At 40.4% G+C, this 26,065-nt stretch overlaps 2 protein-coding genes across 6 annotated transcripts in view; both read right to left on the bottom strand.

Moving 5' to 3' along the window:
- Positions 1-26,065, bottom strand: part of ITSN1 (intersectin 1) — a 226,089-nt gene that overhangs the window by 88,665 nt on the left and 111,359 nt on the right. For all 5 annotated transcript variants that reach the window (XM_077818952.1, XM_077818938.1, XM_077818930.1 and 2 more), the window contains 4 exons: positions 25,899-26,038; positions 12,818-12,942; positions 6,206-6,429; positions 746-867 (listed from right to left, as the gene is read on the bottom strand). In XM_077818952.1, coding sequence (XP_077675078.1) covers positions 746-867; positions 6,206-6,429; positions 12,818-12,942; positions 25,899-26,038 — 611 coding nt within the window. The remainder of the gene's footprint in view (positions 1-745; positions 868-6,205; positions 6,430-12,817; positions 12,943-25,898; positions 26,039-26,065) is intronic.
- On the bottom strand, positions 3,986-6,197 carry LOC144265942 (myb/SANT-like DNA-binding domain-containing protein 7). Its single transcript, XM_077819034.1, has 2 exons — positions 5,270-6,197; positions 3,986-4,610 (listed from the first exon to the last, which is right to left on the bottom strand). Exons 1-2 carry the CDS (start codon positions 5,790-5,792, stop codon positions 4,546-4,548), a joined length of 588 nt encoding a protein of 195 aa, XP_077675160.1. The 5' UTR covers positions 5,793-6,197; the 3' UTR covers positions 3,986-4,545.

The following is a 26,065-nucleotide window of genomic DNA, read 5'->3' on the forward strand; positions in this document are numbered from 1 at the left end:
GTACCTCATCCAGTGCACTAAATGCTTCAACAGAAAATCTGTGGTTGAAACCAGACAGCCACTATACTCCCGAATGAATTCACAGAAAAATGATAAGACACAAAAATGCCACATCACCTGTGGTGAACACTTTTCACCAAGTGATCACTCTATATCTGACCTCTCAGTCATCATCCTCAAATGAAACCTGCACAATACTTTCAAAAGATGGCCTGGGTGCTAGACACTAAAAATCATGGACTGAATAGAGACACTGGATTTATGGCTTAGCACAACAATCTGTAACCCACTAACAACCCCCCTTTCCTCCCCATGCTTTAGAGGGGTGTTAACAGGCAATTTCTCCTTGTAGTTAATCCACCTCCCTGGCAGTAGCTAAGTCAATAGGAGAAGTTCCACACCCATGAGCAATATAGTTATACTGAAATAGGTCTGCAGCGTAGGACTGGCCTAAGTTTCCCAGACTTGAAGAAGAGCTCTGTGTAAGCTCGACAGCTTGTCTCTCTCACCAACAGAAGTTGGTCCAATAAAAGATATTACCTCACCCACCTTGCTTCTCTCATTATTCTAACAGCAGAGATAATAAACGGTAGCACATACTGTACATTTCAGTCTTTACAACTTACTTGTAATACTTGTGGTATATGTAAATTCAAAGTTAGGTTGAATAAAATACTGGTATAAAAATAGAAGCAGAGATGTAAAACAAAGTACAGTTTTTCAAGCAACATCACACTCTTCTTACCATGACTATGTCACCAGGCTGAATAGTGATTTCATCATGGCTTCTGGCTTCAAAAGGATACAACGCTCGATAATATACTATTTTTACATCCTCCTGAGCAGAAATAGTTAGTGGAGCTTTTTCTATATAGAGAGGAAGAAAAATACATATTAAAAACTAAACAAAAATGTTTGTGAAACACTTTAGAAGAAGAGAGGTAAAAAAAATGAGAGGTAAAGTGTTAATTAATTATCACAATGCCCTGAGAGGCAGAGTAAGTACTATCCCCATTTTCCATAAAGGGAAATAAACAAATAATTAAACTTACATTTTATCTCTATTTTCTCCTTTAGCACCACCTATTTAAAATAATATGCTTTTGGCTTTTATGAAACACACAGCTATTTATATAGAAAATACCTGCATTTAAAACCATGTACAATGATTTTACAACTTTTCCTGTTTTGCTTTTAAGCATTGCACTGACATAATGGATTAACTTGATCAGTAAGTTCCTGGTATAGATGGTCATTATCCATATAGTGACCTTTTACAGACTCATTAAACCGCATGTGGCAAATACTATATGGCTGATGGATAACATCTAGTGTATTTATTCCCCCTTAACCAGTTTTAATTTTTTTTCCCAAACAATTTGATTTTGTTTTTTTAAATTGTATAGGACTAGCTAGTTACATACTGCCTCTACTTTGAAGGAAATGTTATAGACTACCATACAAACTGTACATGGGGTGAAGGAAGTGATTTTTGAAATGCAGTTTCGCCTCTAAAAGGTGAAGCATGGCAACATTATTTTATCTCATTATTTTGAGAAATAATAGTTTGTTGGAGACAAGCACCAGCTTACAGCTAAATTCTCTTCTCCAAGCTGCATGGTGCATCTCATCCAGTCCCCTTCACTCCCTATGTAACTTCTATTAAATTCCACACTTGTAGGGAGAGCAACAACACTCAGAAGAGATATGTGATACAGAGTGGACAATGTAAACCTTAAACCATTTATTTAAACAAGATTAGTGACTTAGTTTCAATTCAGAATATACAACATATGGAATAAGAAGACAGGCTGTAAGGAGTCGTCGTCTATGGGTATGTCTACACTATGAAATTAGGTCAAATTTATAGAAGTTGATTTTTTATAAAGTGATTTTATACAGTCGATTGTGTGTGTCCCCACGCTAATGCACTAAGTGCATTAAATTGGTGGAGTGTGTCCACAGTACCAAGGCGAGCGTCGACTTTCAGAGTGTTGCACTGTGGGTAGCTATCCCACAGTTAACGCAGTCTCTGCCACCCATTAGAATTCCAGGTTAAGCTTCCAATGCCTGTTGGGGCAAAAATATTGTCGCGGGTGGTTTTGGTTACATGTCGTCAATAGCCCCTCCCTCCGTGAAAGCAACAGCAGACAATCGTTTTGCGCCTTTTTTCTGTGCGGGTGCCATACTGCTTTCAGCAGATGGTGCAGTAGGACTGCTAATCGTCATCGTCATCCACTGCTTCCGCTGCCACTCTGCTCTTCGGATGCTATGAATCCACCTCGCAGGTCCTCTATATGACCGTCATCATCCAACGCTTCTGCTGGCACTCTGCTCTCCTGCTGGTCTCGCAGGGCCGCTTCTGCTGCAAATCTGCTTGGCTGCTCTTGTCTCGCCATACTACGGCGAGCGTGCAGCCCGCTCAACTGTTGTGTCCTGGCAGCAGACAGTGCAGTAGGTCTGCAAAACTGGTCATCCAACCACCGCTTCCCCTGCAACTCTGCTCTCCTGCAGACGCCATACCATGGCAATCATGGAGCCTGCTCAGATCACCGCAGCAGTTATGAGCGTTGTAAACACCTCATGCATTATCATGCAGTATATGCAGAACCAGAACCTGCAAAAGCATGCAAAGAGGCGATGGCAGAGTGGTGATAAGAGTGATGAGGACATGGACACATTTCTCTCAAAGCACAGGCCCCAGCAATTTGGCCATCCTGGTGGCAATGGGGCAGGCTCATGCTGTGGAACGCCGATTCTGGGCCCAGGAAACAAGCACAGAGTGGTGGGACCGCATTGTGTTGTGGGTCTGGGATGACTCCCAGTGGCTGCAAAACTTTCACATGCGTAAGGGCACTTTCATGGAACTTTGTGACTTGCTTTCCCCTGCCCTGAAGCGCAAGAATACCAAGATGAGAGCAGCCCGCATAGTTCACAAGCGAGTGGCAATAGCCCTCTGGAAGCTTGCAATGTCAGACAGCTACCGGTCAGTCGGGAATCAATTTGGAGTGAGCAAACCTACTGTGGGGGCTGCTGTGATCCAAGTAGCCAACACAATCACTGAGCTGCTGCTATCAAGGGTAGTGACTCTAGGAAATGTGCAGGTCATACTAGATGGCTTTGCTGCAATGGGATTCCCTAACTGTGGTGGGGGCGATAGACGGAACCCATATCCCTATCTTGGGACTGGACCACAAAGACAGCCAGTACATAAACCAAAAGGGGTACTTTTCAATGGTGCTGCAAGCACTGGTGGATCACAAGGGACGTTTCACCAACATCAACGTGGGATGGCCGGGAAAGGTACATGACGCTCGCATCTTCAGGAACGCTGGTCTGTATGAACAGCTCCAGCAAGGTACTTACTTTCCAGACCAGAAAATAACTGTTGGGGATGTTGAAATACCTATAGTTATCCTTGGGAACCCAGCCTACCCCTTAATGCCATGGCTCATGAAGCCATACACAGGCACCCTGGACAGTAGTCAGGAGCTGTTCAACTACAGGCTGAGCAAGTGCAGAATGGTGGCAGAATGTGCATTTGGATGTTTAAAAGCGCGCTGGCGCAGTTTACTGACTCGCTCAGACCTCAGCGAAACCAATATTCCCATTGTTATTACTGCTTGCTGTGTGCTCCACAATCTCTGTGAGAGTAAGGGGGAGACGTTTATGGCGGGGTGGGAAGTTGAGGCAAATTGCCTGGCTGCTGATTACGAGCAGCCACACACCAGGGAGGTTAGAAGAGCACAGCAGGGCACACTGCACATCAGAGAAGCTTTGAAAACCAGTTTCATGGCTGACCAGGCTACGGTGTGACAGTTCTGTTTGTTTCTCCTTGATGAAAGCCCACCTCCTTGGTTCACTCTGCTTCCCTGTAAGCCAACCGCCCTCCCCTCCCACCTTTGATCACCGCTTGCAGGGGCAATAAAGTCATTGTTGTTTCAAATTCATGCATTCTTTATTAATTCATCACACAAATAGGGGGATAACTGCCAAGGTAGCCCGGGAGGGTTGGGAGAGGACGGAAGCACCGGGTGGGTGGTGGATAAGGGGAGGAGGGAAGGACAAGGCCACACTGTACTTCAAAACTTATTGAATGCCAGCCTTCTGTTGCTTGGGCAGTCCTCTGGGGTCGAGTGGTTGAGTGCCCGAAGCCCTTTTGCCCCCCAACCATGTTCTTGGGCGTCTGGGTGAGGAGGCTACAGAACTTGGAGGGGAGGGCGGTTGGTTACACAGGGGCTGCAGTGGCGGTCTGTGCCTTTCCTGCACCTCAATCATGTGCCAGAGCATATCAGTTGGATCCTCCAGTAGCCTCAGCATTGCATCCTGCCTCCTTTTATCATGCTGCTGCCACCCTTCCTCTTGATCCCGCCACCTCTCCTGTTGCTCCAGCCATCTATCCTCTTGCACATCCCTCCTGTCCTTGCGTTCATTTTGTGCTTTCCTGGACTCTGCCATTGTCTGCCTTCATGCATTCTGCTGGGCTCTTTCAGGTTGGGTGGACTGCGTGAGCTCAGAGAACATTTCATCGTGAGTGTGGTTTTTTCACCTTCTTATCTGCGCTAGCCTCTGGGATGGAGATGCTAGTCGCAGCGTTGAAACATTTGCAGCTGCAGGAGGAAAAAAAGGGAGATTAAAATTGAAAAAAAAGACACATTGGCCATTTAAAAGGAGGGGCTGATGTTTTCTGATTAACATGCAGCACAAACCCAACTAATCCTCCCCCATGCCCAATTCTCTCGGATGATCGCTTCACCCCTCCCCCCACCGTGTGGCTAACAGCGGGGATGATTTCTTTTCAGCCACAGGCAAACTGCCCAGCAGGAACGGCCACCTCTGATGTCCCCTTAATAAAATTCCCCTTTTTCAACCAGGTGACCATGAATATCATCACTCTCCTGAGGATAATACAGAGAGATAAAGAATGGATGTTGCTTGAAAGCCAGCAAGCATCGGGACAACATGCTGCCATGTTTTCTTATGCAATGATTCCAGACTACGTGCTACTGGCCTGCCGCAGTAAAGTGTTCTACCATGGAGGATGCAATAAGGCTGCCCTCCCCAGAAACTTTTTGCAAAGGCTTCGGGAGTATCTCCAGGACAGCTTCATTGCGATGTCCCTGGAGGATTTCTGCCCCATCCCCAGACACGTTAACAGACTTTTCCAGTAGCTGTACTGGCCGCAAATGCATCCCAATCTTCAGGGCAAATTAATTATTAAACACGCTTGCTTTTAAACCGTGTATTATATTTACAAAGGTACACTCACCAGAGGTGCCTTCTCCACCTTCGAGGTCCGGGAGCTCAGTTTGGGAGGGCATTGGCTCCAGGATGATAAATAGTTCCTGGCTGTCAGGGAGAACGGTTTCTCTACTTGCCTGGTGTGCGCTATCATCTTCCTCGTCTCCAAAATCCTCATCCCTGTTGCGTGAGACTCCCTTGCAGGAGTCCACGTACAGGTGTGGGGTAGTTGTAGGGGCACCCCTTAGAACTGCATGCAGCTCATCATACAAGTGGCATATCTGGTGCTCTGACCCCAAGTGGTTGTTTGCCTCTTGGGTTTTTTGGTAGGCTTGCCTGAGCTCCTTAAGTTTCACGCGGCACTGCTGCGGATCCCTGTGATAGCCTCTGTAATTCATGCCCTTGGAGATTTTTTCAAATATTCTGGCATTTCGTCTTTTGGAATGGAGTTCTGATAGCACGGATTCGTCTCCCCATACAGCGATCAGATCCAGTACCTCCCATTTGATCCATGCTGGAGCTCTTTTGCGATTCTGGGACTCCATGGTCATCTCTGCTGATGAGCTCTGTGTGGTCACACCACGGTGGCCAAACAGCAAATGAAATTCAAAAGTTTGGGGGGCTTTTTTTGTATACCTGGCCAGTGCATCCGAGTTGAGAGTGCTGTCCAGAGCGGCCACAATGGAGCACTGTGGGATTGCTCCCAGAGGCCAATACCGTTGAATTGCGTCCACACTAACCCAAATTTGATCTGGCAATGTCGATTTCAGCACTAATCCCCTCGTTGGGGAGGACTACAGAAATCGATTTTAAGAGCCCATTAAGTTGACAAAAATGGCTTCGTTGTGTGGACGGGTGCAGGGTTAAATTGATCTAATGCTGCTAAATTCGACCTAAACTCGTAGTGTAGACCATGGCTATGCTTTAGCAGCTGTATGCAATAGATTTCCTTACTCTTCCGTACCTGCACTTGACCAGGGAGCCTGGATAGCTGGCTTGGCTAGCTCCTGATGTTGATGGAAAAGCTTATTCAGTTTATCTTGCATTTCCTGTTTGCCCTTATCGTCACTGTCTGTCTTCTTGATTATTTCTTCCCTTTTTGGCTTTTCATTTTCCTGAAGTTTTTTTTGCCGCTCTTCCTCCTGTTGCACTCGATCAAACCACTGTTTATCCCTTTCCTGGATTCGTCTGTCAATTACAATTTTTTTAAAGCAGACAAAGGGAAGTAAACATAATATTTAGTTTTCCTTATGAATATGTGATTCATGTTATTAGCTTACATATTTCCCATCATCATTAATAGAACTATCAAGAACACCCATCCCACAGAATCTCCTTACTGATGAAAAATCCCAGAAGACATGACATTTTGAAAACCCTGCCAGTAGAGTCAGCATCAAATGAGGAAGAGCCATGCTAGTGACTCTCAGCCAACTAAGAGAAGACTACAAAAAACTAAATTTAACAGAAATCAGAGTAATTGCCCAAAAAAATATCTAGCACCAAGATACTATAACAATTTGACAGGTAAGGTTGCAACTCAGTTCTTAATATAACCCTATATTTTCAGCCATGCATATGAAATCTGTGGGTTTACAATCGGAGTTCTGCAGAAGCACCTCTAAGAGGCAAACAGTGAAATAATGAGAGTACCAAGGACTCCTGAATGGTAAATCGTTCACTAATTTTGTGCTGGAGTTGTCTGCAAGCAGAGAAAAAAAAAAATTAACACCTTGGTCTTGCAGCAATCTTGGAGATCTAGAACTGTTAGCGTTCACCCTCTCAAACTTGGCTAAGATATTTCTTTAAAAATGTAGAGTCAGTCATTACTGTGAAGTTATCCATTTAAATCTACCTAGTAATCAGATGTGAATATGTTAACATGTAATCTGTCTTGAGCTGGTATTACTATGAGAATCATGTTTCGCATTCCCTGACTATGTTGCAAATTCAACAATATTTTATATTTTATTTCTGTAGTTTTGCACAGTTCTATTAATAAAATCCACAGAAAATCATTCTAAGAGTGACAAACTGTAGAAAAAATTCACATAATTCGTTTGAAGATATAAAAATCCTTGAAGTGTTAGAGCTTAAATTTAGGCACTTCAGGTTTTAAAGTGACAATACTGCAAAGTAAGCCATCTTATATCTGCTCAGGAAATGTAAGGCTATATTTTTGTGTTTCAAAATACTTATACCTAAACAAGACAGGTCAACTGAACAAACCTTTTGGATATACTAAATTTCCTGAAGACAGTTTTGTTACAAGAGCAAGTCTGCCAACCCTCCAGGAATTAAAGATTAATCTTAATTAATTAAAGATGATGTCATGTGATCAATGGCTCCATGTCTAGTTGGCAGCCGGTGTCAAGTGGAGTGCCCCAGGGGTCGGTCCTGAGGCCGGTTTTGTTCAATATCTTCATAAATGATCTGGAGGATGGTGCGGATTGCACTCTCAGCAAATTTGCGGATGATACTAAACTGGGAGGAGTGGTTGATACACTGGAGGGCAGGGATAGGATACAGAGGGACCTAGACAAATTGGAGGATTGGGCCAAAAGAAATCTGATGAGGTTCAATAAGGATAAGTGCAGGGTCCTGCACTTAGGACGGAAGAACCCAATGCACAGCTACAGACTAGGGACCGAATGGCTAGGCAGCAGTTCTGCGGAAAAGGACCTGGGGTGACAGTGGACGAGAAGCTGGATATGAGTCAGCAGTGTGCCCTTGTTGCCAAGAAGGCCAATGGCATTTTGGGATGTATAAGTAGGGGCATAGTGAGCAGATCGAGGGACGTGATCGTCCCCCTCTATTCGACATTGGTGAGGCCTCATCTGGAGTACTGTGTCCAGTTTTGGGCCCCACACTACAAGAAGGATGTGGATAAACTGGAAAGAGTCCAGCGAAGGGCAACAAAAATGATTAGGGGTCTGGAACACATGCTTATGAGCAGAGGCTGAGAGAACTGGGATTGTTTAGTCTGCAGAAGAGAAGAATGAGGGGGGATTTGATAGCTGCTTTCAACTACCTGAGAGGTGATTCCAGAGAGGATGGTTCTAGACTATTCTCGGTGGTGGAAGAGGACAGGACAAGGAGTAATGGTCTCAAGTTGCAGTGGGGGAGGTTTAGGTTGGATATTAGGAAAAACTTTTTCACTAGGAGGGTGGTGAAACACTGGAATGCGTTGCCTAGGGAGGTGGTGGAATCTCCTTCCTTAGAAGTATTTAAGGTCAGGCTTGACAAAGCCCTGGCTGGGATGATTTAATTGGGGATGGGTCCTGCTTTTGAGCAGGGGGTTGGACTAGATGACCTCCTGAGGTCCCTTCCAACCCTGATATTCTATGATTCTATGATGAAACCTTCAGGAATACGTTCAACCAAAATTGGAAACCCTATACAAGAGTCTGGATTTGTGCCTTTAAAACTGCTTCTCTCTCAACATGCGCGCCTTTCCTGCATTGCACTAGGCAGCCTAGAGGACAGAACATTCAGAATGATTATTGCTTTAAATCAGCATGATCGTTTCTCTTTTTCACTACCCCTCTCCCCAACACACACACACACCCCTGTATAGAACATTAGCTTTGCGGGGCTTCACAATGCAGGAGCCATGAAAGAGAACTAGCCAATCAGTCATGCTCATCCTCTCTCACTAGCAGACATTTACCAATCCCTACTCAGAGTCAAACTGGCCAAGAGAACAGATTAGCACCCTGGAAAGGGTGCTAAAGGGGCAGCAAGTGGAAACTGCTATATTCCTGTTCTGCCTATTGCCTAGATGTTCCTCCTTTCCTTTCCTTGCACTTTATAGATCAGCCTTGCACACATCATAAAAATTGAGCATCCCAGGCACAAATTCTACCAGCCCATCCTTTGCAAAGATGGATTAAAACTAAAACAGACACTGAACCTAATGACACTCTGTCTGCCAAAAAAAATATTTCCCTCAGAGTATAAAAACAGAATTTTGCAAGACTATGACATACACACGTTACCTCTGACATTTTGCTCTTCTGGCAATTTCATGCTTGCTTTCTGGAATCACTGATAGTTGCTGATGACGGGTTTGTCATTTATGGACTTGGCCTTTTGTACAGCACACCATTTTGTTTAATTAAGAGGACTGCGATATTTACACCAGAGTCCTGGCAACACAGTTAAATTTGCAAGTGGTCAAGAGTTACCTTCCAAGCCAACTGAAGACTGGGTTGCTGCCTAACCAGCACAGCCACCATCATATTCTGATTCGACTTGAATCAACAAGAATATTTTATCTTTCTGTGCAAGGTATGAAGCTACTCACCAAAACAGTTTGTGCAGGACAGCAGGCTGTGTTTAGGCCTCAATACTGGCAGTAGTATTAGACTGCTTGGGATAGCAGAAGAGTTATATAATACCAGCATCAATACATTGTTAGGAATAAGGTATAAGACCAACAATAGTAAAAGGAAATACTGTTTCTCCAGCTTACAAATACTGCCAGGGCTTTCTGGCTTCCAGTTATGTCATTTAACTTCACATAGTAAAGCTGCAGCCCTTTCAGCCATTTGTTTCAAACATTAGTCTGTGTATCCTCGTTAGTGAGTGCTCTTGCAAAACATTTAGAGTCTATTATTCAGAAGTCTTGCTATAATACTATTAGACTGCGCTATATAGAAACATTCAGGGAAAATCTTCTCTAGACAGCATGATGCAGCATTTAATGGTGTTAAGTGTACTTAGTTTGTTCAAAGAGGGTTCTATATGGTTTATATTGTAATCATTGATAGTAAATACTGCTTTAGCTAGAAAGTTGTGAGTTTTTAATTATGTTTTTTAGTACAGTGGTTAAGACTCACCACTCAAAATCAAGTTTGATATAACTGATGGGGATGGGACCAGCAGAGGATAATGGCTTTATAGAGGAGCTGCATGATTCACCCCCCTGGTGGGCATTAAAGGTCTAACTGTTAGCAGAACCAATGCACTTCTGCTCCATGTGGGAAGACAAGGCGAAAGGGATATGAAGAGATTGGGAAGATGCTTCCTGCAGCAAAACATGCAATGGAGTTTGACACAGACCTTGCATAGAAGCATAGAAGCTGTTGGAGCTCTGTTGCTTATGAAAAAATGATTCTTCCCGTACCCTAGCCTCACAGATTTTTCTAGTGCGCAACTGGGTTACTCTGGGATTTGGCCCTTAAATCAGGAATTAACAAGTGAAAACAGACTTTAGCTATTTTCTCTTCTCTCCCCAACACCACATCTCCACTTTAGGAAGGTTCCTGTCCCAAAACTAGGGCCATTTCTGAATCATATTACTCAAATACTTTTCTTCTCCTGCACAATCCCCTAAGGCTATGTCCACATAGCAAAGAAAAAACCGTGACTGGCCCATGCCAGCTGAGTCAGGCTCACAGGGCCCAGGCTGCAGGGCTGTTCCATTGCTGTGTAGACCTCTAAGTTCCCAAGCTCTGGGACCCTCTCACCTTGCAGGTGCTGTTCTAGACTCCTCTGCTAAAGAAACAGAACTGAGTTATTTGTGCTATGCTCAGTGCATAGTTGTCATCATTTCAAATAAAGTCAAAACAAGTTAATATAAACTTGGGGTTGTGGCTCCTAGGCCCTCGTTCATCCAAAGGTTGGGTGCACATGCTGAGGAATTGTAAGTTATTCTTTCTCTGATTTAACTATAAATGCAGAGTAAACTGAAAGTTAGCAAACTACTCAAAACCCCATCCTTTTCCCACAACAGTACAAAGATGTAGGATGTCTCCTGCTAGCTACAATAAAAGCAGCAAACACTCCCACTATCCTATGGTATGTAGATGTCTCTCCTAGCTTTTCTCTCTTCCATTTATTTACTTGTCTCACCTATTCTCCAGCCCATTCTATCTACATTCCATTCTTTTCTCTCACTTGTATATTTTTGTCATCTTTTCTCTTCCATTGAAAGGCAGCAGGAGATTAAACTGGGAGTTTTAAAATATTATCAAGAGACAAATCAGTTATTTTCTATTTACTTGTTATTTTGAGCTTTCAGAAAACTTTAGGGGGCAATGTTAAGGTTGGTGGTGGTAAAAGACAGGTGGCAAAAGCGAATGATTAATGATTATGTAACTGGGGAATCAGATGGAACCCTAAACTGTTTGTCTCCAGACATACCCGTTAGAACTGCATGGGGCCTAGAATTTCCATCTTCTGGAAAATTTTGCATTTCCAAAAAAATTCTTTCTGAATCAGAAAAAGTTGGATATGCAATATTTTCTTGGGAGGGACTTTTTAAAAAAACATTTCAGAAGAACCAACATGGAATTTTTCAACATTTTCTGGTCCCAGCTCTCCAGGCTCCAAAGTTTGGAACGACAATTCCCAAGTTCGGAGCCAGGCTGACTGCCAGGGAAGCAGGGAGCCTGGGTTGGCAAGAAACCAGGCACACTGGGCAAAATGTGTCAGTTCCATTGAATCAGCATTTTCTGACAGAAAACTGTTCTGTTGGAAAATTTTCAACCAGCTCTAGTACTAATGTTAGAGATTTTAAAGCAATGTAGAACATTATGTAAATAATTTGAGGCTTTTAACTGGACTCCATTAACACACTTCCAATTTTAACAATTTTTTCAAAAGTCTTTTGTTTGCAAATATGGTTTTCAGCGAGATCCTGTTTTTTACTGAATTTTTCAAATTGGGTTGAGTGGGGAAGAAGGAACATAGTTAAGTGACTTGCCCCAGGATGCTCAGACAGTCTGATGGCCCTGATTACAATTTAAGGCCTTTCTAGCTAGCTCCCAGTCCTCTGTTCTAAACACTTGACTAACAGCTTTTGTTTAGATCAAGAGTTTAATACTCCCACAGTGTGTGTGTGATTGGTTTCAAAAGAACGTTGAAAACAAAATTCAAAACAGCTAAAACAGCTGTATCATATTAAAATTTTCTACTGTGTTTTAATTAAACTTCTCCCTTACGGAAGAGAGCTGCTGGCTAGTCTTTATACCATATACATGGAAAAAAATTATTCTTAAAACAAAAATATTCCTTGTTCAGTATTTAAGTCTTGTGTGTAATAAAAAATGTGTAAGTTACATCATCAGAAAAATTCAATGCATAGAAGCATATCAAACCCTTTTTTTGATTTTTCCCTAAGACTCCCAAACAGCATGGTCATTAAAAAAAAAAAAGAATCTGTGGACTGGAGAAGCATTTCAGTTAACAAACAAAACCAAACAGTCTAGTTTCTTTGCCAAATTCTCATCTCCACACATTACTGCTGGTTGAGAGTTCTAGGAAGAACCAACAGCAAGGGTGTGGTTATACATGCGTAAGAGTTTGTCTCCACATTAGGCTTTGGACTCAATGATGCAAGGCTTTCCCCCTTTCAAGTGCAGTCTCCTTTTGGGCTGAAACAAAAATCTTGGCTAAGGACCTGAGTTCTCCCCATTTCATAGAGCTGCCAACATACTGATGAGGCTCAGTAAATAACTGAGTTTAGATTAAATTCTCAGGAACAGGAAGTTTATCTTACTTGTATGTGAAACACTATGCACACCTATGACTCTAAATAAAATTTGTATTTAGCATAAACTAAAACTGTTACCTTTGGGTTTCTTTTTGCTTTTCCAGTTCTACTGTCTTCCTCTCTTGCTCCTTCTGTTTCAACCTCTCAACTTCTAAGTTCTTTTGCTTCTGAAGCTGCTGCTTGTTATGCATCTCTCTCAGCTCCTACAGCAACCAATAAATATACTGCATGTAATAATGTACTACATATCAGTATCACAACAAATGGCTCCACATTTCTCATGGTTAAGGACCCAAAACCTTCTTAAATATTATTACCCAAATTTTTGAAAATCATGTAACTGGCAACAGGCCAGACATTTTTACAGGTTGCCATGATTTAGCCCTCAAAGTGATAATGCTGACATTTTATTGTTTACACCATAGATTCTTTAGTTTCCATTCCTTGCTATAGTAATTGGATTTTTCATTAAGTTACAGAATCTTGTTTAAATACAGCTATATAAGTGAGGTTGAATAAACATGAAATTTTGTCTCTGATATGTAGGGCCATAAATGTGTAAAATGCGACATCAGAATGGTCATTCCTCAATATATAGAGAGCTGTTATTTCCTTCATTCATAAGGTGATAATCAATATATTAATTTAAAAAGTGAATCAGGCAGCAAGAACACATCTTCACAAAAGGCTGGAAATCTCTGCTCAGGCTTTTAATATTTACGATTTATCTGGCAGTTATCTAAAGTATGGCTCACAGAGCTTTCCAAACATTTATTCTCTCTCCACTTTTAGTCATATTCCCAGAGGTGATAAAGAGTTCAAAGAGACTGACTTGTTTCTTAAATGCTGTTGTAAATGGCTAAAGGATTTTCTTCATAAATAAATATTCTTTATCTTGATGGTGGCCTTATTTTTATTAATAAATTATTAGCAGCTTTGCTAAATTTGTCAGATTTCTTACCTTCTTATGACAATTTTTTTAAAATTAACTCCTGAATTGTTCTTACAAATATTGGCAACTATTTTCCAATGTATAGATTTCAGTTTGAGATTCATAGGGTATTTCATTGCCATATGAACTGCTGAAGCATTTTCAAGATTATTTTCTCTCCAAAAAAAATGGAATATTTCAAGCAGTGTTTTCAGAGCTGAATTCAGGCACTGAAACAGATAGGCTTGGCAGAATTTGATTTTTATATTTATTTTAAAATTATTTTGACTGTTAACACTGACATTTATTTTTAAGGGTTTTGTTATTTTTATCAGTTTAAATTTTCCCACTTGAGGGAAATTATGGGGAGTTCAGACAATTATTTAATGACAGACACAGATTCAAAAAGTTAAAGCTTTATACCTGTTAAAACACAAATTGTATGTTTTGACATGTGACGCTGATAAAGTAAATTCCCTTACTTTCAATTCAAATTCTCAAGCAGCATTTTTCTTTCTTTGCCCATCTGTAAATTGTGATCATCAATGGAAATATTTATTTCAGTAGTTGGTGTGCGTATGGTGAAATCAACATTTACCAATAAGATCTAATCCTTTCAAGCCTAGAAAGAGGAATATTAATTTGCACAAATTTGATTATTTGGATGAAAAGAACTGCTTGAAGTGTTTGGGTTATAATGAATGAATGCAGTGTGTTTAAAATAATAAAAAGTCAGTACTAACATGAACAGAAATTATATTATGAACATCTTTGTACAACACCTAACTTTGGGGTCTGATCATCTTGTCAGTGTTTCTTTAACTAGTTGTAAGAACTGGGAATGTCTTTATCCAAACACATTTGAGAATTGTCTCTCCCCTTGAAAATTAGTTGCACATCTTTAAATAATCACTTCCAGTTTATGAAGAAAAATCTACTGTAGTCTTCACGTATATAAAAATAAGCATAAATTATTCAGCTTCTATGGCAGGGAACTCTGAACTTTATATATATATATCTTAATAATTTCCATGTCTTAGTGAAACATATTGAAACTTGCACCAGACCAAATAGGTTTATATTTCTTATACACTTTCAGTCCTAAGAGATAAAGGATAAACTTGTAACATGTGCTCTCCCAGGTATTATTCATATACTGGGCCACTTAATCTTTGCTTTTGTCAGAATTTCACAAACTAAGTTTTTTCCCAAATAAATCTTTCACGTAAGGTGTTTAATTTTCTCACATTTGGACCTTGTATATTAACAGAACTGGAAAGTGTATAAAAGCAGTAAAAATGACAGCTGAACTCTGACAAGTCAGAAGCGATTCGGCAAGCAGCAATGAAAAAGAAAATGAGCAGGTTACTTTGCAACATCATTAGTGACTTCTCACCTACAGCTTAAAAACACCTAAATAAATGTGACAGTCATTCATTAATTTTCCATTCCCTTTTAAGTCTGCAAAGAATGTTTTTTGATTGAAAACACCTGTATGTCACTGAAACAAGTACATACATTAATCCATAACTGCAATCACACAGCAGAGCAGGCTGGGTTAGATTTTAAAAGAGGTATCAAAATAACCAGATTGTGATAAACAGTAGCAAGTGTCATTTGCAAGATGCTACAAAGCTCATGATACATCTGTGAAACTAAGAAGAAAGTTAAAATGAATATAATGACCTGGCTCTCAGTTTAATTTTATTTTTTATCCTCATATATTACAACTTTAATGAAACAACCCACAGAGTAAAAGTGGACAGTTTGGGCAAAACAATACCGTGCGGATGCTATTATTTAGAAATAAAGTGGGCCAAAATTTTGAATGTTTGGTTTGCTAGAATTTTCGACATTTCAAAAAGTTTCCCACGAGATGGAGATTCCATAAAATTTTCACTATAGAAATAGACAGGTGGTGTTTTTGAAACAAAATATGCCCCACAAGATCCAGAAGCTGCAGAATGAAATTGACATGATTTTTGTCAATTTCAATGCTGCCCACCACTGAACAACAGTGAAACTGAGGAGAATCACATCAATTTTAGTTAGCTGTTTCCAGAACTTCCTGGGTAGCTGCCTCATCAGGCTGCAGGAGACACCCCCCCAGTGCAGCTGTTCAAGAGCCACATATTCTGAAAGCCTGGGCTCCCCAGAGCCGACCAAGAGATGGCTGGAAACCAGGCAGGTTTCCATCTGAACCCTGCCTGCGGTTCACTGAAAGGTCGCCAAACCTACTATGTTTCTGTGAAACATTTCAGATTCAACTAATCAGCATTTTCTGACAAAACACTTCCGTTGGAAAATTCTCCACCAGCTCTACTTAGAAAGTCACAGTGAACCTTAAAGGCTAACTGAAGTCTAGGATAGGCATTACAGAACATACAACAGGCTTAATTCTAAAGTGATCTGGGGATTTGGGAAATTTTTCAAGTCCTGCACATGCACACATAGCTAGAAGCACTCGTGTACAGCACAATTTTTTTTGTGGGGGGCGGGAGGAGGATTTGAAAGGAGAAAAGCATTGACAGTGAGAGCCAAGGGGAGCAAGGGACCTTGTACAGCTTAGTAGAGGAAGAGGGCACTTGAAGCTGGAGGTAGTGCCTCACCTTACGGAACTAACTCACCTATTTAATTTTGCAGTTTACAGTATTTTGCAGCGTTAAGGATTCTACCTTTGTTCCAAACTAACTTATTTTCTGTAACCACAGAGAAAGTTCTCTCTTTATGCACACCCATAATTTCCATTAGCATCAAGATATTATGCCTGTATGAAGCCGAACTATATTCAACATAATTCACATAAACATTAGCAGTAATGGGATTTATAAACATTCATCAAGAGGGAAACACAGATTATAGAGGTCAGCCATGGATAAGAACAGTTATCTGATTTGTAATCAGCTCCAAAATTCATCCATTTGTAATGTCAATAAAGCCACTTCACCCCCATATCACTATGCCACTCCACTAAATACGTAATTTTATTCTGCTCCATTGTATTTAGAGTTTTTTAACCACTGGTCTAGCTGTTTTTCCAGGTGAACAAGCTGCTGCTGCTGTCATTTCAAGTGTGGATAGGGACTTTGGCACGCTCAGTTTAGTTACGTGTGGGAGCTGCTTTCAGCTAAGAACTCCCTTGATGCACCTCTTCCCTTTCTTGCCCCGCCCCCTCTTCCCTCACTTACACTTGTTTCGTAAGTGGCTCAATTTCCAAGTTGCAGTTTAAGTCTTGGCTTATCAGTCCTGAGCTAACATCTCTACTGCTACTGAACAAAGGACTTAGAAAGTGGAATGGCTTTACAGTGGCAGCTTTGAAGATCATCTGTTACTAGAAAAAGAACACGAGTACTTGTGGCACCTTAGAGACTAACAAATTTTATTTGAGCATAAGCTTTATTTTATGCTCAAGTACATTTGTTAGTCTCTAAGGTGCCACAAGCACTCCTGTTCTTTTTGTGGATACAGACTAACACGGCTGCTACTCTGAAATCTGTTACTAGTTACAATACTTTTGGCTAGCTATTAAGAACACAGCAGCATTCCAAGTGCCCCTTTTCCTCATCCTCACTTAATTTCTTTATTCCAACAATTCTCTTCTTTGATCTTAAGTAGTTATAAAACAGGACTAAGTCATTAGGCCAAGAAGTGGAACTAAAATCCTTGGAGCATTAAAGCTATCAAACTTTAAAAACCCACAAGAACAAAAAAAAATTAAAGAAGATAAAGCCCAACTATTTGCACTAAGGCTAATTTATTTTAACAGACATTTAAAACAGAACGAGAGCCATTTAGCCATCCATAGGCTTCAGAAAGAGTTCTAGTCTAATTTAGAGAGAGTTTCTATTTAGTAATTTATTTTTAAAAGTTCACCAAGTTATGAAATCCATAAAGGAGTACAGACCTGATCTTGCAAGAACTCTTTGCACTGAACTCCCATTCACATCAGTTGGAGCTCTGATTGCATCAAAATTGCAGGACTGCATACTGTAGAACCTCAGAGTTACAAACACCTGGGAAATGGAGGTTGTTTGTAACTCTGAAATGTTCGTAACTTTGAACAAAACGTTATGGTTGTTCTTTCAAAAGTTTACCACTGAACATTGACTTTATACAGTTCTGAAACTTTACTATACAGAAGAAAAATGCTCCTTTTAACCATTGTAATTTAATTAAAACAAGTACAGAAACAGTTTCCTTACCAAAAAGAAAAGGAGTATTTGTGGCACCTTAGAGACTAACCAATTTATTTGAGCATAAGCTTTCATGAGCTACAGCTCACTTCATCGGATGCTTATGCTCAAATAAATTGGCTAGTCTCTAAGGTGCCACAAGTACTCCTTTTCTTTTTGTGAATACAGACTAACACGGCTGCTACTCTGAAACCAGTTTCCTTACCATGTCCAATCTTTTTAAAAAACTTTCCCTATATTTTTCTAGTAGTTTACATTTAACACATTACTGTACTGTACTTGATTATTTTTTGGTGTGTCTGCTGCTGCCTGATTGCATACTTCCGATTCCAAATTGGGTATATAGTTGACTGGTCAGTTCATAACTCTGGTGTTCATAATTCTGAGGTTCTACTGTATTTTTTTTTAAAAACATATATAGGCTTACCTTACAACTAAGCTAATTTTATAACAACTAAGCACGTTTTAGAAGAAGAGTTGAAAACCATTGCCACCTTTATCTGCTAAGACCAGAATTGGGTGCTTTCACTACAAGAGTGATGTCTCCATTTCAGTTGGAAGAATCTGAGTAGGTGTCAGCCAGGGCAGTAACTGCTGCAGCAAAAATAGAGCCCCTAGTGTTTGATGTCTGGTCCCAACAGGTAAAGAATTTCTGTTCACTGTTCTAAATAAAAAAATAAATTTTATCTTCTTTTATAGCTATACATTTGGTTATGTAGGATCTCCAGTTTTTAAAATGTAAAAAAATTTTAAAGGCATTTAAATTCACCATTTTCTTTTCCCCAAGCTGGCACACTAGTTCTATATTTTGCTGAGCAAAAAATTTTGAATATGAGGTATGTAAGCAACCTTAACAAGCAACATACCCAATAAAATTGGGTATCCAGTAGCGAATGGTAATTTACAACTGTTATCTGAAGATAAAACTATAATTAAGAAAAGGACTTATTTGCCTTCTTGCATCAGCTCTAATGAAATGGGAATTAAATGACCAGGATTTACATTTTATGTATTGTACTGTCTTGCTTGGCATGACATTTAAAAAAAAAAAAATCAGCATCTCCCACAGTACTATATAAGATACCAACTAAACAAAATACCACTCCATTTCAACAGTCAGGTGAATGAAACTCTGCTAAATATACAGCTAAAAAATACAGTCTTTTTATAAAAAGATAGGTAACTACAAGTCGTAAGTTAGAAAGCTATACATTTGTTGAGATATTCATAACTTTAAGAGTCCATATTTCATCCACCTTGCGTGGTGTTTGCAAGATTACCAATGTGTTATCCAAAAGGTGCAAGTAGACACGGTTTAAAAATAAGCAACTAAATCACAGATATACATAAATATTTTGAAAAATTAGAGCACTGTCAAAGTTGCAAATCTAAACAGTCAAGAAGTATAACAGCAAAGATTCTGATAACATTAAGACACTCACAAGGTATTTCGGAAAACTAGGCAGACTATTAAGTATACGTAGGACAGTGAGTACATAATGTTGGCAAGTAAAGTTGCCATGGAAACCTTAAACTATTGCATTTCTTGTTTTAGGGCCAAATCTTGCCTTCCCACAGAGAGGCAAGAGGATGCCCAGGAAATTTCCAAGGATTACCCTGTGAAGCTTCCACCAAATCTTGCCCTTGAGGGGAAAGGATCAAGGGCTGTGTGGAGCAGACAGAGGTGGAGCATCCCAGCCCTCTAGATCCAAGGGGAAGGCAACCTCTAGTCCAGTGGTGGGCAACCTGCAGCCACATGTGGCCCACCAGGGTAATCCACTGGAGGTCTCCGAGACAGTTTGTTTACATTGACCGTCTGCAGGAACGGCTGCCCGCAGCTCCCAGTGGCCGCAGTTTGCCGTTCCTGGCCAATGGGAGCTGTGGGAAGCGACGCGGGCCGCAGGTTGGCCACCACTCCTCTAGTCCCACTACTCACTGAGGGGCTCTCCCACCCCATCCCATGAAGCATCAACACTCCTGAAGCAGCTGTGCTATCCTCAACAGAAACATTCCCCCTCCCTTATGCCCCATATCAGCAGCCAGGAAAAAACTACCATCTAATGAAGATGAATTTTTTAACAGCCTCTTGTATAATACCCAGCATCACAAAATGCAGTGCTCTATATGAATAGACTATGTATGATGCAGCATAAGTGTTTCTGTTTAAAGTTTCTTAACACAATGGTCGAAACAAGGAGATTCATTGTTTTAAAATGTTGAAATGTTATACTCACTAGTACCCTGTACTGGTTGTAAGTGAAGGCACACAAGAAATACTACTTTTTATCTAGGCAATAAGTAAAGATTAGATTGAAATTCAAATTTGGATCTAAACTTTTAAGATTTTGTTCTAGAACTTCTTATTAAATACTAACTTAAACACTGCACACTCATCTGTTTATGGGAAAGCAAAGCACATAACTGGAGGTGGTTCTTAGATTGAGATGGATGAATACTGCCTGTCTAGGACATGGAGACCTTTAGAAAGAAGTCTAAGTAGTTGATGCAGCCCAGGAGAACTGCCAGGCACTGCAGCATTGCATCTTCCATTGCCACTGATTGGAAGAAAGAAATGCTCAAATATAAACAGTCATTCATATGCAACACTTGTCCAGTACACATTGACTAGACCAGGACCAAAAACAAATGGAATATTACACAAAGACAGACTTTTTTCAAGAACATTGTTTTAGTTGTGTGCCACATTTTTTCTGGCACTGAGAGTAATATATCAGGAATGTACGCCTATTCTAAAATCAGTTGGCTACACTAATTTACTGGCTTTCACCTCTTGTATTAACACACATGCTAAATATGTGAATCTCAGTGTTATCGAAATTAATATTTGCAGCCAAAAATTGATTTTTTAAAAAAACGGATCTATCTTACAGGGTTTCTAAATGATTGTGGCCTTTGTGAAAGTGAGGGTTTGTATATAAACAACGTATATGCACAAACTGTATTACATAAAAAGAGTAACATAATAAGCCTTCCTTAACCCAGAACTCTTTTACACTTCTATGCAAAAGAGTGGATCCAGGTAGACCTATATCATACCCAAACATATATTTAAACTAGATAGAATAGACTAGACTAGGCCAAGATTTTCAAAACGGGGTACCTAAAGTTAGGCTCCCAAATCCATATTGAGGCATCAAATAGGTGGCCTGATTTTCAACCATGCTACACATATAGCAGCTCCCACTGACTTCATTATTCTTATTCCATAACACACTCCCGAAAATAATATATAGCATTCGCCACTGTCAGTCTTTCTTGTTAATGCACTTCAAATCTGATCTAAAAGTAATGAACGGGCACTAGGGCAGTGGTTCTCAACCAGGGGTATGCACGCCCCCGGGCGTATGCACAGGTCTTCCAGGAAGTACTCAACTCATCTATATCAGTGTCTCTCAGTCTAGAGGTTGCAGCCCCCGGGGAGGGGGGGGGAAGGTGTGTGTGTGTCACTGGACAGGTTTAGGGGGATCGCAAGAATGGGGGCATCATTAAGGGGTGGCAAGCAGGGCAATTTCCCAAGCCACAGGGAGCCCGGCAAAGCTAAATTACATGCTTCAGGTCTGCTGCCTGGGGTTCAGGCTTCAGACAAGGTTAACACGTGTAAAACAGGGTCAAGTATCACACTGAAATGCAAGTACAGTATTTATATTCCAATTGATGTATTTTATAATTATATGGTAAAAAAAAAAGTAAGCGGTTTTTCAGTAATAGTGTGCTGTGACACTTTTGTATTTTTAGGTCTGATTTTGTAAGCAAGTAGTTTTTAACTGAGGTGAAACCTGGCAGTACGCAAGACAAATCAGATTCCTGAAAGGGGTACAGTAGTCTGGAAAGGTTAATTTTTATGGCTGACTTAGAACAACGCTTCCTTAGCTCTCATCCCCTAACACCCCTACTCTACTTGTGCTACACTGAGGACATCTTCATCATCTGGACCCATGGAAAAGAAGCCCTTGAGGAATTCCACCATGATTTCAACAATTTCCATCCCACCATCAACCTCAGCCTAGACCAATCCACACAAGCGGTCCATTTCCTGTGCTAATAAGCAATGGTCACATAAACACCACCCAATATTGGAAACCTACTGACCGCTATACTTACCTACATGCCTCCAGCTTCCATCCAGGACACTCCACATGATCCATTGTCTACAGCCAAGCTCTAAGATACAAGCACATTTGCTCCAATCCCTCAGACAGAGACAAACACCTACAAGATCTCTATCAAGCATTCTTAGAACTACAATACCCACCTGCTGAAGTGAAGAAACAGATTGACAGAGCCAGAAGAGTACCCAGAAGTCACCTACTACAGGACAGGCCCAACAAAGAAAATAACAGAACGCCACCAGCCGTCACCTTCAGCCCCCAACTAAAACCTCTCCAGCACATCAAAGATTTACAACCTATTACAAAACGATCCCTCACTCTCACCGATCTTGGGAGACAGACCAGTCCTCACTTACAGACAGCCCCCCAACCTGAAGCAAATACTCTCCAGCAACCATACACCACACAACAAAAACACTAACCCAGGAACCTATCCTTGCAACAAAGCCCAATGCCAACTCTGACCACATATTTATTCAATTGACACCATCATAGGACCTAATAATATTAGCCACACCATCAGGGGCTCCTTTACCTGCACATCTACCAATGTGATATATGCCATCACATGCCAGCAATGCCCCTCTGCCATGTACATTGGCCAAACCGGACAGTCTCTATGCAAAAGAATAAATGGACACAAATCTGACATCAGGAATCATAACATTCAAAAACAGGTAGGAGAACACTTCAACCTCTCTGGCCACTCAGTAAAAGATTTAAGGGTGGCAATTTTGCAACAGAAAAGCTTCAAAAACAGACTCCAGTGAGAAACTGCTGAGCTTGAATTAATATGCAAACTAGATACCATTGGGTTTGAATAGAGACTGAGAGTGGCTGGGTCATTACACATGATGAATCTATTTCCCTAAGTTAAGTATCCTCACACTTTCCTGTAAACTGTCTAAATGGGCCATCTTGATCATCACTACAAAAGTTTTTTTCTCCTGCTAATAGCTCATCTTAATTAATTAGCCTCTTACAGTTGGTATGGCTACTTCCACCTTCTCTGTATATGTGTATATACATATCTTCTTACTATATGTTCCATTCTATGCATCTGATGAAGTGGGCTGTAGCTCACGAAAGCTTATGCTCTAATAAATTCATTAGTCTCTAAGGTGCCACAAGTACTCCTGTTCTTTTTGCGGATATAGACTAACACGGCTGCTACTCTAAAAACTGTACTAGGAGACTGCCTAAGACAGCCAACTCATTTCATACATTATGGACCCGGACCAAATTCAAACTGGTTACAAGTTAAAGACTCTCCATACTATCTTTTTTTTTTTTTTTTAAACCAGTTGCCTCAACCATGCAGTCCCAACTACCTGAAGATTTTCAGGTATTCAGTAAGGAAGCCCTAAGATACTGCTTTTGAAAACCCAACTCTGAGTGACATTATATTCCAAAGAGCTTCAAAAACCCACTCATAGTGTGTCCACTCACGAATTTTTGACTTGAAGGAATAAGTGACTGAAGAGCCCCAGCCACAATGAGAAATTGAATAGAAGGACCTTTATGAAGTAAGACTTTTAGGAGGAGTGCAAGAACTGCCAGCCAAACCACCAGTGTTCTATCTCATGGTTACATGATTATGTAGACCACAAAGACACAAGGAAACAGTTATAGTAATTCAAATAATTTAGCCACTACTCTGGTCACCATAGGCCTTCTCTTATCAGGGAATATAAAATACTATAAAATACATGCAATGGTAGTGCAATCTACAGTTGTGACCTTAAGAACCCCCCTCAATGCCAACTGGCAAAAGATTCACTGTTCTGTAACAGCAACGCTTAACGGGCTTGACAAGTTCACTACACCTACACTACAGTACATACTGCTTTCATAGTATTTATCCACAAAAAAGATCATGTGAGGTCTTCAGTAAAAGCTGGGGAACACGGTTCACTAATATCGTTGTGAAAGGTAGGTACAAATACCATGTAAGACATTTATATATATAAAATTACACACACACATGCAAAATAAGTGTCTAACATTTGAATCCATGCAGAGTTGGCATACAGGTTTCTGACAAAATGTATATTCACCTGTCTGCCTCCGTTCACATGTAAATTAAGCATTGTAGGCCAGCACAATGGAAGACCTATTTGCATACAAACTCAACAGGAGGAAGTGAAGAACAATTACTTTGGGGAATATAAGGAGGCAACAGGATACTCCTTTCTCCTGCACTTGAAGTAATTGGGGCAGAGTGATTACATTAATGAAAATGGGATCCCAAACAGCTTTGGCTGGAAACGTTTTGAAGACTGCTTTTAGACTGATGGATAGCCTGTTAAAGTTAAGTGTAGTCTCTAGAAACCATGTATTGATTTCGCTTTATATGTAACCTGTTTCCATTATCTTTACTCTCTTAAATCTTCTCTTTGATAATAAACTTACGATGGTTTTCACCATAAATGTACCTCAGTGCTGTGATGTTATACAGTGGCTGATCCTCAACTGAATCAAAGAAGCTGGCATTTACACCACCCCTTTGATGATAGCAAAACTGGTATTTCTGTGAGTAGCTGGTGACAGGGTCTAGATATCACAGGGGAATGCTACAAAGGAGGTGGTGACTGGGATGCACCTATCGTTAACCTGTAAAGCAAAGCAAGGGCCGACATTGGCCTGAGGGGATCGTTTGTGTGGCTTACAGATTGGTGCTGTCAGGGAGCTGATGCTCAGTTAAGCACCAGCAAGTTTGTCTCTTTGGAGGTGGGGGAGGGGAGTAACAAGGCAACTCAGTCTTGGGCACCTCCAGGATGAGCCACAATCGTATACTATGTTGTTAAACACATTAGAACATCAGAAAAGACTTGACCTATGGTCTCAGTAGCGAAAAGGCACACTAAATACTTTTGTTAAATTATTCAGTTTACCTTATCTCTCAAAACATTGTGTTGTATCAACTACTGACAGACAGGTGATTAGTGTGGTTTCCTTTTCAAGAATAAAGTGAATTAGAAATCTAATTTAACATTATTTTAGGATATATTCACACAAAAGATATGCAATTCATATCTGTAGCCAAATTAACTTAATAGAAAGACAATTCTCCTAATTAGATCTAATTTCAAACCAGAATCAGCCATAAAACTTTTGCTCTTGTTGCAAATATAGAAAACAAAAAGGAGAATGTTCAATATACTAGTTGTATGTTGCAGGAAATACGGTATCTTCTCCTGGATGCTGTTTTTTTAAAAATATCCGTGGAAACAGTGAGATAAAAAGTTCCTTCATATTAGGTTATCATTTTCCATTTTTTGAATGTAACTGTCAGGAAGAAGTCCTGAGCACTATCTTTGAAGGAAGCTCTTCCTCTCCTAGCTGTTGCCATTTCTCTGCTTTTACTGTGTGATTAGATAAAGCACAGTCTCAACAACTGACTAATCAATCTGTGAACTGACTAAAAACAGGAGAAGTGAAAGTATGAAGAGACGAAAGAAAAACAAACTATAGTCAGGAACAAGTGTGACAGAAAAATTCTGCATAGAAATCGAAGTCAAGTCACTTTACAGGTATGTTTAAAATGAAGGGTGTATGAATTTGCAGAAGCAGTAATTCCACCATATTTCCAGAACCTCTGTTTATAGATGGGGAGGGTAGAGGTTGGTAGTTTTTTCAAGTGTAATCATAGATCTGGGATCAGATCACTTGAACTTATTCTCAAGTGGGTTCAGATTTAATCTGGAACCTCTTGTTCAGAGTGTACAGTAATGCCAATTTATCCAAATTTTGTCTTCTTAAAAGGAGGAGAGTACAATATATTTCAAAATGCTGTCACTTAGTAAAATGATCTTAACATTAAAACTCTGATTAAAAAAACTGAGTAAAATGTTTCTGCCCATGATCAACCAAACATTTAGAAAACAGGGATTAACATAGGTTACCTTCAGTTGATTATTGAAAATATCAATCTCCTGAAGTTTTGATCTGGTTTCTTTTTCTACTTCATCTAGTTGGTCTCGAAGCTGCTGGCGTACTAGTTCCTTGGCTTCTAAGGCTCTTTTGATGGTAAGAAGAGAATCTCCTGTTTTTAAACATATTGTCAAATGAG

The sequence above is a fragment of the Eretmochelys imbricata genome, chromosome 1, assembly GCF_965152235.1.
Source record: "Eretmochelys imbricata isolate rEreImb1 chromosome 1, rEreImb1.hap1, whole genome shotgun sequence".
Classification (NCBI taxonomy): Eukaryota; Metazoa; Chordata; order Testudines; family Cheloniidae; genus Eretmochelys; species Eretmochelys imbricata.